The following is a 17,710-nucleotide window of genomic DNA, read 5'->3' on the forward strand; positions in this document are numbered from 1 at the left end:
GCGGTGGAGGGGCTCAGGCGAGGAGAAGCCTGCGCAGAGGCCCCAGGGTGGGACACGGTGTATCCAGGAAAAGCCCTCAAGGCCAGCGTGGCCAGGACCTGGGGGCGAGGCACAGGGTGGAGATATACCGGGAGAGGCCAACAAGTTGCCCCAACCCTGGAGACCATGAGGAGAATTTTGTTTTTTATCCTAAGAGCAGAGGAAGCTGTTGAAGACTATGACACCAGGAAGAGACACTGTCTGATGTGTTCCCTCAAAAGGTCACTTTGGGGTGAGAGTGGACACACAAGGGCCAGTCCAGAGGAAGGTGGGTGCCAGGACCGGGGAATGGCCAGGAAGGTGGGAAGAGCACACAGGCCCAGGAGATTTCAGGAATCACCAGGGGTGGATGCGCTGATGAAATCCAGGCCCGGTGTGGGGCCGGGGGTGCCCAGGGGCCCTGGAAGAGGACCCTTCCGTCTGCCTGGGCCAGGGAGTGACCCCACCTCTTGGTGAGCTCCTTGTCCTCCAGGTGTGGGCCCAGCATGGCATCGAGGGAGGACTGTCCTGGCCACTTGCCTGGTATCGCCCAGCCCCCAGGAGCACGCAGAACAGATCAGCGCTTCCTGTCCGCCTCTGGGTCCTATGTCCCATCAACTGCAGACTCTCTGGGGTCCAGAGTGGGTAGGACCCCTCTGTGCTCAGCCCTGTCCCAAAAACATCTGGGAGGCTTTTCCCAGTGAACAGAGAGAGAAGCCTCTGGGGGTGTCATCTGCACTGCCAGAGTCTTGCCTATGCGATCCTGCCAATGCCATGGCGTGATCCTTCTGAGGCGTCCACACATCAACCTCTTGCCAGGCCAGCCTGTCACCCCCACACTGAAGCAGGCCCACAAATACAGGGTCCATGCCCCACACACCCTTTGGCCACATTTGACCCAATGCCCCAGCACCCCCCTTCCTGCCCACCCACCGGCCCCTCCGTTGCCGCTAAGCCCTTGCCCACCCAGGCAAAGGTCCCTGCTGTGGCTCCTCAGCCCCTGCTCACGCTGGCCCCACCCCAGGGACGCCCCCTACCTTCTCATGGTCACCCTCGTATCACCCAGGTCCCCAGCTTCAAGACCCCCTCACCTCCGCCACAGGGCTTGGAGCACGGAGACCACTTCTTCAGGGCCCACTCGTAGACCACAGAGTCCTCTTCCAGGACGTTGTTGTCATCGACGTTCAGTGAGTCCTCATGGATCATGTATTTGTACGTCAGTGAGACCCGGCTGTCTCCCACCGGGATGACCTGCGCCAGCCCAAGAGCCTTGATGTGCCTGACCTGCCCTCCATGCTTCCTCCCCAGCCAGCTTAGGAACGGCAGCCGAGGCCGACTCCAGAGGAGTCTCATCATTCATGGCAGTTACATTCCAAGAAGTCGCCCCGAGCACCAAATTCTTGAATACGGAGCCATTACCCCAGGGGGCACAGGGTGAGGTTCCTGTGAGCCTCTGTCTCAACATTTTTGTTACCCGATCAATATATAACCTTGTTTTATGTGTGAGTCTGTTTATTTTTTTGTTTGTTTTTGTTTTTGAGATGGAGTTTCGCTCTTGTAGCCCAGGCTGGAGTGTAGTGGCACGATCTCCACTCACTGCAACCTCCGCCTCCCAGGTTCAAGCGATTCTCCTGCCTCAGCCTCCCGAATAGCTGGGATTACAGGTGCCTGCCACCACGCCTGGCTAATTTTTGTATTTTTAGTACAGACGGGGTTTCACCATGTTGGCCAGGCTGGTCTTGAACTCCTGACCTCGGGTGATACACCTGGCTTGGCCTTCCAAAGTGCTGGGATTACAGGCATGAGCCACTGCGCCTGGCCTATGTGTGAGTCTGTTTAAAGACACTTTATTTAATATTTACTGTGATTCATTAACACTGAACTCACAGTCAATCGCACTGCAGCCCATGCCTGAACGAAGCTTATTCAACACATGTATTTTCTTCTTAAGACACCACTGCTTCCCAGGCTTAGGAACACTGGAAAGCACTTCAGCAACAGGCTCGGGGTGATTTTCAACAGCGAAATCGCCCCCAAAATAGCACAAAATGTGATGTATGTGACACTCAACAGACTGCAGAAAGAACCCCTGTTTGTGGGATGAGAGCAGAAACAAGCAGACAGCATGCCGAGTTGCTCCCACCTCCGCTGGGAACACGTGTGGCAGGCGACTCACACTTCACCGCTCTGTGTGTGTCCGTTTGGGGCTCACGAATCAATTTTAGTGAGCAGGTGAATTTGCAAATACAGAAACCATGAGTGCCGAGGACCAGCTGCTCACACACTGATGCAGGCAGGTCACCAAAGGCACGTCCAGGGGGCCAGAAGTCACTGCAGGCGAGGCAGGCAGGGTGGCAGGGGGTACACGGGGCATAGCTGGCTCACTGCTGCAGGTGCACCCACGTGTGGAGCGCTGGGGGCTGGTGGAGTAATCCCAATGCCAGCATGCCCACCTTAGGGAGGGGCTCCAGAGCATGGGAGCCTTATTTGTGATATGTACCTTTTCTGACAAATAAAATATATCCCTATGCAGTTAAATTACATTTTAAAAAGTGATCTGACCTCCTCAAAACCAGGTAAAAAGAAAGTGATTTGAAAATCCAGCCCCCTTGGTACTTTCCTACAACCAGGAGATCTGGGGTCCCGTCCTGCTTAGAGACACAGTCCAGCTCAACCTGGGTCTGGGCATCTAGCTTCCCAGACCCTGAGCATCACCTCCCAGAGTGTCACCTCCCAGAGTGTCACCTCCCAGAGTGTCACCGATTCCAATGTAACAGCACACTCGAACGAGCATGCTGATGGCAGCTGTGAATGTCATTCAGATGGTGAAACCGAAACTCTCAAAGGGAGAATGTGCCCAAGGTCACCTAGGGGTCATGTGGGGTCCAGAGCCCCGGCTCGTGGATGCATGTCCCTTCCTGGCTCTGACCAAGTCGGAGCCCCTTGGTGCCAAAGGCAGGCCAAAGGGGCCACGCAGAGTGTCACCTGAAGGGTCAGGAGGCTCAGCGTCCCAGGTACTCCCATCCCTCCCCCAGTGACCACCCGCACCCTTCCCTGGGCCCAGCCCTGCTTGGACTCACCAGAACGGTGATGGTGCCGTGGAGGGGGCCCATGGTCTGCAGCGTCTCCCGGCCGTCCTTGTCCCTGTACTCCCACTCCACGCCCATGGCAATGAAGGTTTTGGAACTGGCATCCACGTCATTCTCTTCATTTAAGATGAACTTGCCTGTCTCCAGGTTCTTGACGGCTGAGAATGGCAAGACCAAGTCCCCCGTTGTGGTCACCCAAGGGCAGGACCCAGGCCCACTGGTTTGGGCTGGTCGGGGAGTGCGGGCAGCTAGCTGGACCCCTCGTCTCTCTGGCTGCCCCTGGCCAGTTTCCTCTGTGCCACGACAGCCGAGATGGCTCTGGGAGCCCTGCTTGCCCCTCACTGCTCCCTCAGGACCAGATTACCCTCCACTCGCATCCTCTGCCCCCACCAGCCCTGGAGGTGCCGGCTCCCCTTGGAAGCCACTCAGTAGCTGTCAAGGCCACCTACCCATACCCTATTGGGAGCACTCAGTGGGCACTTAGAGGCCACCCGGGGCAGGATGGCTGGGAGGGGTCTCTACGTGGTGCAGGGCATCTGCTGGACAGGCAAGCACATGACCCTGCTGGAGTAGGGCTTCCTGCCATGGGGTGAGTATATGTCTGGCTGAAACAGCAGAACCCCCACCCCATCAGGGACCATGGCCCAGCTGAGGCCCCAGCAGCTCCCCACAGCCCCAGAAGAGGCCTGGCCTGATTGGGTGACACTCAGGTCATCTAGGAGCAGAGGACCTGGCTAGCCAGGAAGCCCCATGCTCTCTGCAGTGTCGGGGGTGGCTGCTGCGGGGCAGCTGGGTGATGTGAGTGGGGCCGCAGACAGGGCACTAGTGAGAAAATCATTCCCTGTCACGTCCCCTGTAATTCTGTCCACTCACAAACACAGCCTCTGCTTGGTGCCACTGGTCCCTGCCTTCTCTCTGGCCCTTGCTCCCTTTCCACAGAGAGCGACCTCAGCCCCAGAGGCGGTGGCAGGAAGCAGTGTTGGGACAGAAATGTCTTTTTGTTCAGAAACTGACTTTTCTGTTCACCTTCTGCTTCAGGCAAGTGGTACAGGTTTTTATATTTAGGGTAGCAGTCGAAAGTTTCCTCTTAAGAGGCGAGGTGCAGTGGCTCACACCTGTAATCCCAGCATTTTGGGAGGCCGAGGCAGGCGGATCACGAGGTCAGGAAATGGAGACCATCCTGGCTAACACGGTGAAACCCCGTCTCTAGTAAAAAATACAAAAAATTAGCCGGGCATGGTGGCACACGCCTGTAGTCCCAGCTACTTGGGAGGCTGAGGCAGGAGAATCACTTGAACCCAGAAGGCGGAGGTTGCAGTGAGCCAAGATCAGGCCACTGCACTCCAGCCTGGGCGACAGAGCGAGACTCAAAAAAAAAAAAAAAAAAAAAAGAAAGAAAGAAAGAAAGAAAAATGAGTATCAAAAGAGAGTGAGATCCTGTCTCTAAATAAAAACAAAATAAAATAAAACAAAAGGGAGATAAAATAAAAGGGCATGGTATGTTTGTCAGGCAGCGTGGGTGCTGGTCCAGGGCAGCGTGGGAGCCCCAATCCTGTCCAGCCTCCTGGGGATGGGGATGAATGTGGGGCTCAGACTGGGGAAGGGACTTATCCAGGGGTCCCAGCAGTCCCTGGTATCACTTCTGACCTTGGCCCATGAATTCCCAGAAGGTAGGGCCCAGGCACCTTCAGGGGCAGGGTAGACAGGTCCTGAGAGCCTCCCGCGTGGCCTGGGAGGGCGTGGTCTCCCAGGCAGCGCTGCTTCGTGGAAAGGGGCACCGAGAGGTGTGAGAACATCCATATTTTCAGGAGATACCAGGATCCCTATTTTAGCTGGAATCTCTTGAATTTAAAATTAAACGAATTGAAAATATAAGTGCACTGTGTGCACCCACCTGCCAGCTGGCCTTGCTGAGGGGATGGGAGGGCTGCCCAGGACCCTGCTGCCTGCAGACCCTGCCTGCCTTCCTGAGGGCAGGGGGCCTTCCCGCCCCGACTGTGAGAACAGGGGACAGGGAGTCATCCTGTAGACTGAGGGACACATGTTTTGCATATATGTCCTTTCATAGCTGCTGCCAAGCGGAGCCCTCTGATCCCAAACCCTGGCCTCTCCACAGGGGGAGGACCCTGGGAAAGGGCCCAGGTGGGCTGAGCAGAGGGACAGGTTGGGGAGGGGCTGCCCTGGCTCAGGTCATGGCTACACAACCCGGGCCCCTGACCCCTGACCCCTGGCACTCTGCCCATTGATCCCAGAGGAGCCAGGTCCTGAGGACGTCAAGTTGTCCGGCTCTGAGACTCACCCAGATGGTGGCTGGTGGCGTCTACCTCCTGAATGAGCAGGTGTCTGGCTCCTGCAGGGATCTCAAACATCTTGATGTAACCTTTTTTTGATGTGGAAAGACACAGAAAACTGAGAAGGGAAGGGGCCGCTCAAATTCGCACCATGCAAGGAGGGGCCTCGCTCTTGAAGGCAGCTCCTTTGGAGGCTCTCCCGGGACCCTGGTATTTCTCTGGCTTTGAGGACCCACCCGAGAGGGGCCACCAGGAAAGCTGCTGCCTCCGGGCTAGTCTTTAAGGCCCAACCCGGGCATCCTCATATACTGGCATTCTCTACTCTAACCCCTGTGACCCCGGCCCCCACTCTCCTCTTCCCCACCCACCCTGGCACCCAGCTGGGGCTGTCCCCGACTCAGGATTCTCCCTCCCCCTCAGTGTCACAGACCCCTCCCCCTCCCCAGAATAGTCATAAGCCCGGACAGCCCCAGGATGAGTCAGGCCCTCAGCTGTCCGGGCATGAGCCTGCTGCAGGCATCCAGGCTCCAGGGTGGAGGGCAGGGACTCACTCACCGTGCTTCTTGGGTGACCGTGTGAACGTGCCCTTGACCACTTTGCAGTGGCTGTTGTCCCCTCCGCACACGCCACACTTGTCTTCCTGCTTGCTGGAGCCGATCACACCGTCACAGCCCACCTTCTGTTGGGGGAGGAGGCAGTGAGCACTTGAGACATCCTGCTAGTAGAGTCAGGGTCGTACTATGTTGCCCCCAGTCTCGAACACCTGGCCTCAAGCGATCCTCCTGCCTTGGCCTCCCAAAGCATTGGGATTACAGGCGTGAACCACCTTGCCTGGCCTCATCTTTTATTATCTCCAAAATCAGAGTGCGTCTAGTCATCAGTTAAACGGAGCTTGCCTGCCCCCTACAGCAGTGTCTCGACCTGGCAGTTTCCGTCTGGGCCCCTGTGCACGCGGCTGGTCTTGGGCAGGGGACTCATCGAGGCCCAGGCAGGCACCGTCCCTGGCTTGATGAACATTTATGTTTGGCAAGCAGGAGATGCTGTTTATGTTTACATTTTTTTTGAGACGGAATCTTGCTCTGTTGCCCAGGCTGGAGTACAATGGTGCAATCTCAGCTCACTGCAACCTCTGCCTCCTGGGTTCAAGCAATTCTTCTGCCTCAGCCTCCCGAGTAGCTGGGATTACAGGTGCCCACCACCATGCCTGGCTAATTTTTTTTGTATTTTTAGTGCAACGGGGTTTCACCATTTGGCCAGACTGGTCTTGAACTCCTGACCTCAGGTGATCCACCTCCCTTGGCCTCCCAAAGTGCTGGGAGTACAGGCCTGAGCCACCGCGCCCGGCCAAGTTTTGATATTCTTTAACAGACAGAATCCAGTTGGATATTATTTTTTGACCCAGTATTAGGTTCTGCATGAATATTTATGTTTTCTAATTATGCAAAATTGAGCAACCTGCTATTACCTGTCAAAATCAACATTAATAAAATATTTAACCTATTCTTCTCTTTTTTTTTTTTTTTGAGACACAGTCTTGCTCTGTCACCTAAGCTGGAGTCAGTGGCGCAATCTTGGCTCACTGCAGCCTCCGCCTCCCAGGTTCAAGTGAGTCTCCTGCCTCAGCCTCCCGAGTCGCTGCCTGTAGTCCCAGCTAATTTTTTTTTTTTTGTATTTTTAGTAGAGACGGGGTTTCACCATGTTGGTCAGGCTAGTCTTGAACCCCAGACCTCAAATAATCTGCCCGCCTCGGCCTCCCAAAGTGCTGGGATTACAGGCGTGAGCCACCGCGCCCAGCCCCTATCCTTCTTGAATATCCATGTCAGGAGTGACGTGATAGCCACACCCACGGAGACAGTGCATTAGTGATCTTCCCTCCACACCCACGGAGACAGCGCATCAGTGATCTTCCCTCCACACCCACGGAGACAGCGCATCAGTGATCTTCCCTCCACACCCACGGAGACAGCGCATCAGTGATCTTCCCTCCATACCCACGGAGACAGGGCATCAGTGATCTTCCCTCCACACCCACGGAGACAGCGCATCAGTGATCTTCCCTCCACACCCACGGAGACAGCGCATCAGTGATCTTCCCTCCACACCCACGGAGACAGCGCATCAGTGATCTTCCCTCCACACCCACGGAGACAGCGCATCAGTGATCTTCCCTCCACACCCACGGAGACAGCGCATCAGTGATCTTCCCTCCATACCCACGGAGACAGGGCATCAGTGATCTTCCCTCCACACCCACGGAGACAGCGCATCAGTGATCTTCCCTCCACACCCACGGAGACAGCGCATCAGTGATCTTCCCTCCACACCCACGGAGACAGCGCATCAGTGATCTTCCCTCCACACCCACGGAGACAGCGCATCAGTGATCTTCCCTCCACACCCACGGAGACAGCGCATCAGTGATCTTCCCTCCACACCCACGGAGACAGCGCATCAGTGATCTTCCCTCCACACCCACGGAGACAGCGCATCAGTGATCTTCCCTCCACACCCACGGAGACAGCGCATCAGTGATCTTCCCTCCACACCCACGGAGACAGCGCATCAGTGATCTTCCCTCCACACCCACGGAGACAGCGCATCAGTGATCTTCCCTCCACACCCACGGAGACAGCGCATCAGTGATCTTCCCTCCACACCCACGGAGACAGTGCATCAGTGATCTTCCCTCCACACCCACGGAGACAGTGCATCAGTGATCTTCCCTCCACACCCACGGAGACAGTGCATCAGTGATCTTCCCTCCACACCCACGGAGACAGTGCATCAGTGATCTTCCCTCCACACCCACGGAGACAGTGCATTAGTGATCTTCCCTCCCCGTTAGGGTTACAACCATGTTCACAGCTGCCATCTGAAGCTACTTGTACTACAACTGTTTCCCATGCTTGCTGCCTGTATTAATTATGTTTTTGTTTTTCAAAACGTCCTATGTCTTGATATTTTGACATCTTAAAAATCTTCCTGTCTGGGGAGAGACTACACCTCCCAGGGCTATCCAGTTCTAAGGGACAGCAAAGCACTGGGTTGGGGACACACCTTTCACATGCAAACCAGCCAGTCCTCAGTCTATACCCCAAGCACCTCCTTTATCCAGGCCTCACATACCAAACTAAGATTCCTGCACCCTAACTCATCCCAGGGTTTGGGTACCAGGCAACTGGGGACCACCCTAAACTCCAGAGCCCACTGGAATGATTCAAACTGGCCATTCCTGAGCTGTTCCCCTTCCACTGCCCTGCCTTCCTCAGGAGGCCTCTCAGTGACATTGGCCTCCCCACGTCCTCACTGGGTCACCTCCATAAATTAAAATCCCAAGGGTACAGAGCAGACACCACTTGTTCTTGTTTTGGTGTATTTGGTGTCGCCATCTCTGAGCCAGCTGTATAGCCCAGCCTCCCGGCGCTGCCGAAGTCACAGGAGCAAATGCAGAGCAGCCCTCGAGCACCCTCCCGGCTCCAGCTCCAGCTCCCGGCTCCAGCTCCCAGCTCCCGGCTCCAGCCCTCAGCTCCCGGCTCCAGCTCCCAGCTCCCAGCCTCTAGCCCCCCAGCCGCTGCCCCTGCGCCCACTCCCCTAGAGGTGCCTTCCTGCCGATGCGGCTGTTTCTCAGGAAGGTCAAGCCAGAGTCACCCTCCACGACTCCTGCCATCAGTCCTGTCTACACAAGCCCTAAGCAGAGACTTCCAGTTGTTTTCGGGGGAGCCTGGCAGGGACAAGTCTATGTTCATGTCACCGTCACATGCCGAGGTGACACGAGATTGTTTTTCCTGACAGCCAAAGATTGAAGCCAAAGGCATCATAATAAAAGAAAACAGAGGAGGGCATTTCTACAAAGCACCAAACCAGTGACCCTCACAGTGGCCACCCAGCTCCAGCAAGAAGCTGCCCAGTGCCCTGCAGGGTGCAAGGATGGGGCCTGCTTCACAAGGGTCCCCTGTAGGTCACGTGCATTGGAAATCACCAGGGATGCTCCTAAAACTTCATGCTCTCAGGCCGCCGCCACCGTGACCTGTGGAATCAGGACGTCTGAGGTGGAGTCCAAACTCTCCAGGTGAGTCCTAGGCATACTCAAGTCTCAGGCTCCCAGCACAGGGGAGGGGTAAACAGACATTTGCTAAGAGCCTGCCCTGGTCCGGGCATTGTTTCTGACACTTTGTATGCTTCACCTCATGCATCTTGCCAATACCCCGAAAAGGGGGAGGTCAGTACCCAGGAAGCTGAGACTTGACACGGTAGCCCCCCGTGCCGGCCTCTGTGTACTCACCCTGCAGTCCCCGCGCACACAGAGGCTGAAGGCGTCCTTATAGGAGCAGCGTGTCCCGTCATGCACCATGCGCTTCATGGACACCACCTCCCCAGTCTCCCTGGACTCGCAGTACAGGTGGCATCTCTCCTTGGCTGGAAGGGAAGCAGCTGGGGGTCTGCAAGGAGCCCTGATGGCTTCCCCATGTGTGTGCAAAGGAGGCACCAAGCAGGAGAAATTTCCACAAGGGTCCCCACGTGGCCCACCCTCCAGGGCAGACAGAGAGGGAAAGGGGTGGGTGACAGCAGCCCCCTTCCTGTCTCTGTGTCTCCTAAGCCTTTGACTCTGGTGGTTGTGGACTTTGGAAGAGCTTTTCCCAACCAAGCCAGCCAGGCTGTTGGTGCAGCCCGGCTCTCACATCCCCGAGGCCCCGCTTGGAGACCTCCGAGGCTGCAAATGTCTGTTTGCTGGGTCGCTATCTAAAGAACCCTTTTCAGGCCAGGCAAGATGGCTCACACCTGTAATCCCAGCACTTTGGGAGGCAGAGGCAGGTGGATCACTTGAGGTCAGGAGTTCCAGACCAGCCTGGCCAACATGGTGAAACCCGTCTCTACTAAAAATACAAAAATTAGCTGGGTGTGGTGGTGGGCGCCTGTAATCCCAGATACTTGGGAGGCTAAGGCAGGAGAATCGCTTGAACCCGGGAGGCCGAGCTTGCAGTGAGCCAAGGCTGCGCCACTGCACACTGCACTCCAGCCTGGGTGACGGAGCAAGACTCTATCTCAAAAAAAAAAAAAAAAAAAAAAAAGCCAGGAGCAGTGGCTCAGGCCTGTAATCCCAGCACTTTGGGAGGCCGAGGCAGGAGGATCATGAGGTCAGGAGATGGAGACCATCCTGGCTAACATGGTGAAACCCTGTCTCTACAAAAAATGCAAAAATTTAGCCGGGTGTGGTGGCGTGCGCCTGAAGTCCCAGCTACTCAGGAGGCTGAGGCAGGAGAATAGCTTGAACCCGGGAGGCAGGAGGTTGCAGTGAGCCAAGATCATGCCACTGCACTCCAGCCTGGGCAACAGAGTGAGACTCCGTCTCAAAAAAAAAAAAAAGTAAATAATCCTTTTCAGTCAATCTCTGAAATCCAGAATGAGGCCAGCCTGCCTCGATTCAGACTCAGGTCCCTGGAACCTTCCCTTCTCAGCCTTTATCTCAGAGGCAACTAAAACGCTGGGCCCCCAGACTGTGGCCTCCGCCAGAGGGGGACCCCATCTGCTGTGTCACCTCCAACCCTGCACTGGCCCACATGAGGCAGCAGCTGCTGGGCTAGGGCAACAGCCATGGAGGAGAAACAAGGACTGTATGTTTACAGTCCGTCCCAGGAGGGTCCCCAGCTGCCACACAAGCACTGCCATGCCCAAGGCCACCAGACTCCTCAGGTCCCTGAGCCAATAAATGCCTTCTAGTGCTGAAACCGGTTGGAGTCAACTTTCTGACACTCGCAACTGAGAGTCCCGACTAATAGAGAAGGTCAGAGGTCACCAGATTCCTTGGCAGGGTCAGCCCCGGCCTCAGCCCTGAGCTGACCACACAGCTCAAGCCTCGTCCACCCACGGGGAACTGCAGGAGCCCGGCCCCTGCCGAGCCCGCAGCCCCGCCACCTCTTCCGTGTCCTCAGCTACTCTGGGGTGTTCTGGTGCTCTGGGATTGCAGCCCTGCTAGGAACTTTAATGCCCCACCCAGGAGTGGGCAAGGGCAGCCACACCAGCCAGGGTGGGCTCTCCTGCCAGCTCAGGGTCGCGGCAGCCTTGCCCCATGCAGGATCAGAGGCACAAGCCCCTCCCCCCCCGCCCACCCTAGGGCCTGCCTGCTGAGCCCCCACTGCTGCCTCCCAGAAGGGCTCACCATCCCGGTGCTCGTGGGGCAGCCAGTGGTGCTGGGCGTCGCCGTGCTCGAAGTACAGGTCCCACTGGCGGCACTGCTCCTCGCGGAAGTCAGCCAGGGAGTCGGGGCAGTCCTGGCGGCTGCAGAGCTGGAAGTCGTAGGCAAGGCCCGAGCAGGTGCGGCCCCCGTTGGCCGGGCTGGAGGAGAAAGCAAAGGCCATGCTGCTCGGTGCCATTGGAAAGAGGCAGCACCCGGGTGCCCTTGTGAGATCTTTTTAGGGGGGATCCCTAAGTCTCAGGTGTCCAGGGGGCAGCTCTGCTGAGCAAAGGGACCTTGCCCTGCCACGTCCAAGCTGTAAGACCTGGGCAGTTCCCCAGCCTGTCAGGCCTCAGAGTGAAGCTCTTGAAAGGACAGGACAGGATGGCCACATCCTCCCTCCTGGGGTTCCTGTGGGGAGGCAGCATCTGCTCACAGCCCTGGTGCCACCTCCTCCCCAGCACCGATGCCTGGGCTTGGAGATGAACAGGAAGCTGTGATTGGGTGTTTAGGTTCTGTGTTCCCCACAGGGCGAAAACCCCAGCACGGCAGGAGCTGAGTGAGTCTCCTCTGCACCTGGCCCTGGGAACCGAGCCCAGCACAGAAAGAGGCATGCTGAGGCCCCAGGGTCCCGGTGCTGCAGTTCTTAGCAAGTGTCTGGCACAAAGCAGACGCATCACGGCCGCTGGTTTTCTCCCTGTGGAGAAGGCGGGCTGCGTTTCTGCAACGTCTTCGCTTCGCTGGGAACAGCACCAAGCCACACACTGCCTCGAGGTTCTAAATGCCCAGCAATCTGTTCCCAAGTCTGGCGTAAAAGCCCCAGGGGTGCTTGAGGAGGGGCCACGGGGCTCCCTGTCTGCTCCTGGCCGGGAGGGCAGCCTGGAGCCTGGGGCAGGAGGACAGCAGGGGTGGGAGAGAGGACAGCAGGGGTGGGAGAGAGAGGGCTCCATGCACGAGCGTGTTCACACGTGCTGCTGAGGGAGGCTGCCCCACTGCGGAATCCGTCCGCGGAGCCGTGACTGCGGGGCCTCTGTGGCTCCGCAGGGTCCCGTTCAGGCCTGGCCAGAGCAAGCAGAGCAGCCCGAGTGAACAGGACCCAGGAGCGGCCGCAGAGGCTGGAGCCCTGCCCGCCAGCTGGTAACTGGGCCCGGCTGTGCATCTGTGATGCCCAATTTGAAGGCTGGAAATCTGTTTTGTTTGTTTTTCTAATGTGAAATTACAGATTGTCAATATTTTCAGGCAAATCAAAATCTTTAAAATACCAGACAGGCCAAAAAGGAAAGCCCGAAGCTCTGTGTGTCTAAGCAGCTGCAGGGCCTGCGGCGTAAGGGCCCGCTGCGCAGGTGGGAGACGGGGGTAACGCTGATGTTTGTGGAGGGTTCTCCCTCCATGCCAGCCCCCCCGGGACACTCCCTGGGTGAGGCCAGGGTGAGCGTTCAGGCAGGAGGAGACAGGCAGTGGAGGAGGGAGAGGAGGGTGTGGATGAGAAAGTGGCTGCGGGCTGAGGAGGGAGCACGGGCCCGGGAGATATTTACGGGGTGTGTGGGGGTGAAGTGGGAGGAATGAGAAGGGGCAGGAGGACAGCACAGGGCATGGGGCCTGCGTGGCGGGTGGGGCTGAGGTATAGCTGAGCATGGGGATGCAGCTGGCATGGGCCGGCTCTACAGGTTGTCCCTCCCCTGGGTAGCCAGACACTGATGACAAGTCCCGACCCTGCCCTCACCTGGCTGCAAACAGCTGCCCAGGTGCTGGCATCCGGGGGGCTGAGAGACCACCCCCCGCTTACCCTCATTTCCCCAGCTCGGTCCTACCTCCTCTCCTCCATGCCCGTGGCCAAGAGAGACAGAGTAAATCTGTCTAGAGTGGGCTGCAGGCAGGTGGGCTGTGGGCCCCGGCCAGGGGAAGGGGTAAGAGGCAGAGCTAAGCATCCCCTGAGCCGTCACCCCCTCCCAGGTAGGGTGAGGCAGGCGGGGCAGCCTGCCCTGCACCTCTCCAGAACTGGTGTGCAGCCACAGGGCCCTCCGGGACAGGGCTGGCTGGAGAGGGTCTCCTGGACCCTCAGCTGCCACTCAGGAAGGCCAGGGGGACATGGGGCCAACTCACTGTGGGTTGTCGCACTGGCGGGTCCTGAACTTCACGCCCGTGCCACAGGTACGTGAGCAGGAGCCAAACGGACTCCAAGCGCCCCAGCTGCCGTCCCGTTTGAGGATGTCAGGCGTCAGCCAGATGCAGTGTCCTTTAAAACAATGCTGAAAGACAGGAAGCCAGTCCCTCCACTCACCCTCACACCGGGCCGTGGGGACAGTCCTGCGCTCTGCAGCCTGCAGTGTCTGGGACACGTCCTGGCCCCGCTCTGGGGCACAGGGGGAGCTCACCCTCCTCGCCCCTAGATGCTCAGAGCCCCCGGAAGACAGGCCTTATCGGCCAGAGGCAATAAGAGGCACAGTGAGGGGCTGGCCTGCCCTGCCTCCCGCTTGCTGACCCACCCTCCTGCCTTCTAGCAGCTCTGTGTCCCCTCAGCTGGAAGCTGCACCACATGACGTCACCAGGATAGATGCCTCCTGGGTGCCCACACACAGCCCGTTTATAAAGATACCACTGGCGTATCAGGCCAGCGACTGCAAGACATACAAGGTTTATTTAAGCAAAAAAGGCAACTTAGAGGAAATACTACAGAAAAAAGGGACAAGTAATAAAGCCCAACGCTGGCGTAATATGCCGACAGGGTAGAAACCAGGAATAAAGCCCAACGCTGGCGTAATATGCCGACAGGGTAGAAACCAGGAATGAAGCCCAACGCTGGCGTAATATGCCGACAGGGTAGAAACCAGGAATGAAGCCCAACGCTGGCGTAATATGCCGACAGGGTAGAAACCAGGAATAAAGCCCAACGCTGGCGTAATATGCCGACATGGTAGAAACCAGGAATAAAGCCCAACGCTGGCGTAATATGCCGACAGGGTAGAAACCAGGAATAAAGCCCAACGCTGGCGTAATATGCCGACATGGTAGAAACCAGGAATAAAGCCCAACGCTGGCGTAATATGCCGACAGGGTAGAAACCAGGAATAAAGCCCAACGCTGGCGTAATATGCCGACATGGTAGAAACCAGGAATAAAGCCCAACGCTGGCGTAATATGCCGACCTGGTAGAAACCAGGAATAAAGCCCAACGCTGGCGTAATATGCCGACATGGTAGAAACCAGGAATAAAGCCCAACGCTGGCGTAATATGCCGACAGGGTAGAAACCAGGAATAAAGCCCAACGCTGGCGTAATATGCCGACAGGGTAGAAACCAGGAATGAAGCCCAACGCTGGCGTAATATGCCGACAGGGTAGAAACCAGGAATGAAGCCCAACGCTGGCGTAATATGCCGACATGGTAGAAACCAGGAATGAAGCCCAACGCTGGCGTAATATGCCGACAGGGTAGAAACCAGGAATAAAGCCCAACGCTGGCGTAATATGCCGACATGGTAGAAACCAGGAATAAAGCCCAACGCTGGCGTAATATGCCGACATGGTAGAAACCAGGAATAAAGCCCAACGCTGGCGTAATATGCCGACAGGGTAGAAACCAGGAATAAAGCCCAACGCTGGCGTAATATGCCGACCTGGTAGAAACCAGGAATAAAGCCCAACGCTGGCGTAATATGCCGACATGGTAGAAACCAGGAATAAAGCCCAACGCTGGCGTAATATGCCGACAGGGTAGAAACCAGGAATAAAGCCCAACGCTGGCGTAATATGCCGACAGGGTAGAAACCAGGAATGAAGCCCAACGCTGGCGTAATATGCCGACAGGGTAGAAACCAGGAATGAAGCCCAACGCTGGCGTAATATGCCGACATGGTAGAAACCAGGAATAAAGCCCAACGCTGGCGTAATATGCCGACATGGTAGAAACCAGGAATAAAGCCCAACGCTGGCGTAATATGCCGACAGGGTAGAAACCAGGAATAAAGCCCAACGCTGGCGTAATATGCCGACAGGGTAGAAACCAGGAATAAAGCCCAACGCTGGCGTAATATGCCGACATGGTAGAAACCAGGAATAAAGCCCAACGCTGGCGTAATATGCCGACATGGTAGAAACCAGGAATAAAGCCCAACGCTGGCGTAATATGCCGACCTGGTAGAAACCAGGAATAAAGCCCAACGCTGGCGTAATATGCCGACATGGTAGAAACCAGGAATAAAGCCCAACGCTGGCGTAATATGCCGACAGGGTAGAAACCAGGAATAAAGCCCAACGCTGGCGTAATATGCCGACAGGGTAGAAACCAGGAATAAAGCCCAACGCTGGCGTAATATGCCGACAGGGTAGAAACCAGGAATAAAGCCCAACGCTGGCGTAATATGCCGACATGGTAGAAACCAGGAATAAAGCCCAACGCTGGCGTAATATGCCGACATGGTAGAAACCAGGAATAAAGCCCAACGCTGGCGTAATATGCCGACATGGTAGAAACCAGGAATAAAGCCCAACGCTGGCGTAATATGCCGACATGGTAGAAACCAGGAATAAAGCCCAACGCTGGCGTAATATGCCGACAGGGTAGAAACCAGGAATAAAGCCCAACGCTGGCGTAATATGCCGACAGGGTAGAAACCAGGAATAAAGCCCAACGCTGGCGTAATATGCCGACAGGGTAGAAACCAGGAATAAAGCCCAACGCTGGCGTAATATGCCGACAGGGTAGAAACCAGGAATGAAGCCCAACGCTGGCGTAATATGCCGACAGGGTAGAAACCAGGAATGAAGCCCAACGCTGGCGTAATATGCCGACATGGTAGAAACCAGGAATGAAGCCCAACGCTGGCGTAATATGCCGACATGGTAGAAACCAGGAATAAAGCCCAACGCTGGCGTAATATGCCGACAGGGTAGAAACCAGGAATAAAGCCCAACGCTGGCGTAATATGCCGACAGGGTAGAAACCAGGAATAAAGCCCAACGCTGGCGTAATATGCCGACAGGGTAGAAACCAGGAATAAAGCCCAACGCTGGCGTAATATGCCGACAGGGTAGAAACCAGGAATAAAGCCCAACGCTGGCGTAATATGTCCACAGGGTAGAAACCAGGAATAAAGCCCAACGCTGGCGTAATATGCCCACAGGGTAGAAACCAGGAATAAAGCCCAACGCTGGCGTAATATGCCGACAGGGTAGAAACCAGGAATAAAGCCCAACGCTGGCGTAATATGCCGACAGGGTAGAAACCAGGAATAAAGCCCAACGCTGGCGTAATATGCCGACAGGGTAGAAACCAGGAATAAAGCCCAACGCTGGCGTAATATGCCGACAGGGTAGAAACCAGGAATAAAGCCCAACGCTGGCGTAATATGCCGACAGGGTAGAAACCAGGAATAAAGCCCAACGCTGGCGTAATATGCCGACAGGGTAGAAACCAGGAATAAAGCCCAATGCTGGCGTAATATGCCGACAGGGTAGAAACCAGGAATGAAGCCCAACGCTGGCGTAATATGCCGACAGGGTAGAAACCAGGAATAAAGCCCAACGCTGGCGTAATATGCCGACAGGGTAGAAACCAGGAATAAAGCCCAACGCTGGCGTAATATGCCGACAGGGTAGAAACCAGGAATAAAGCCCAATGCTGGCGTAATATGCCGACATGGTAGAAACCAGGAATAAAGCCCAACGCTGGCGTAATATGCCGACAGGGTAGAAACCAGGAATAAAGCCCAATGCTGGCGTAATATGCCGACACGGTGAAAACCAGGAATAAAGCCCAATGCTGGCGTAATATGCCGACCTGGTAGAAACCAGGAATAAAGCCCAATGCTGGCGTAATATGCCGACAGGGTAGAAACCAGGAATAAAGCCCAATGCTGGCGTAATATGCCGACAGGGTAGAAACCAGGAATAAAGCCCAATGCTGGCGTAATATGCCGACAGGGTAGAAACCAGGAATAAAGCCCAATGCTGGCGTAATATGCCGACCTGGTAGAAACCAGGAATAAAGCCCAATGCTGGCGTAATATGCCGACAGGGTAGAAACCAGGAATAAAGCCCAACGCTGGCGTAATATGCCGACCTGGTAGAAACCAGGAATAAAGCCCAACGCTGGCGTAATATGCCGACAGGGTAGAAACCAGGAATAAAACCCAACGCTGG

The 17,710-nt window shown here is 56.1% G+C and overlaps 1 protein-coding gene across 1 annotated transcript in view; it reads right to left on the reverse strand.

The window, feature by feature from the left end:
* Positions 1-17,710, reverse strand: part of ADAMTS2 (ADAM metallopeptidase with thrombospondin type 1 motif 2) — a 241,549-nt gene that overhangs the window by 15,990 nt on the left and 207,849 nt on the right. Inside the window, exons 11-17 of the mRNA XM_034961169.3 lie at positions 13,674-13,819; positions 11,556-11,731; positions 9,681-9,814; positions 5,954-6,077; positions 5,407-5,487; positions 3,099-3,265; positions 1,110-1,269 (exon numbers count right to left, since the gene is read on the reverse strand). Of these exons, the coding sequence (XP_034817060.1) occupies positions 1,110-1,269; positions 3,099-3,265; positions 5,407-5,487; positions 5,954-6,077; positions 9,681-9,814; positions 11,556-11,731; positions 13,674-13,819 (988 nt within the window). The remainder of the gene's footprint in view (positions 1-1,109; positions 1,270-3,098; positions 3,266-5,406; positions 5,488-5,953; positions 6,078-9,680; positions 9,815-11,555; positions 11,732-13,673; positions 13,820-17,710) is intronic.

The sequence above is a fragment of the Pan paniscus genome, chromosome 4 (assembly GCF_029289425.2).
Source record: "Pan paniscus chromosome 4, NHGRI_mPanPan1-v2.0_pri, whole genome shotgun sequence".
In the NCBI taxonomy this organism is placed as follows: domain Eukaryota; kingdom Metazoa; phylum Chordata; class Mammalia; order Primates; family Hominidae; genus Pan; species Pan paniscus.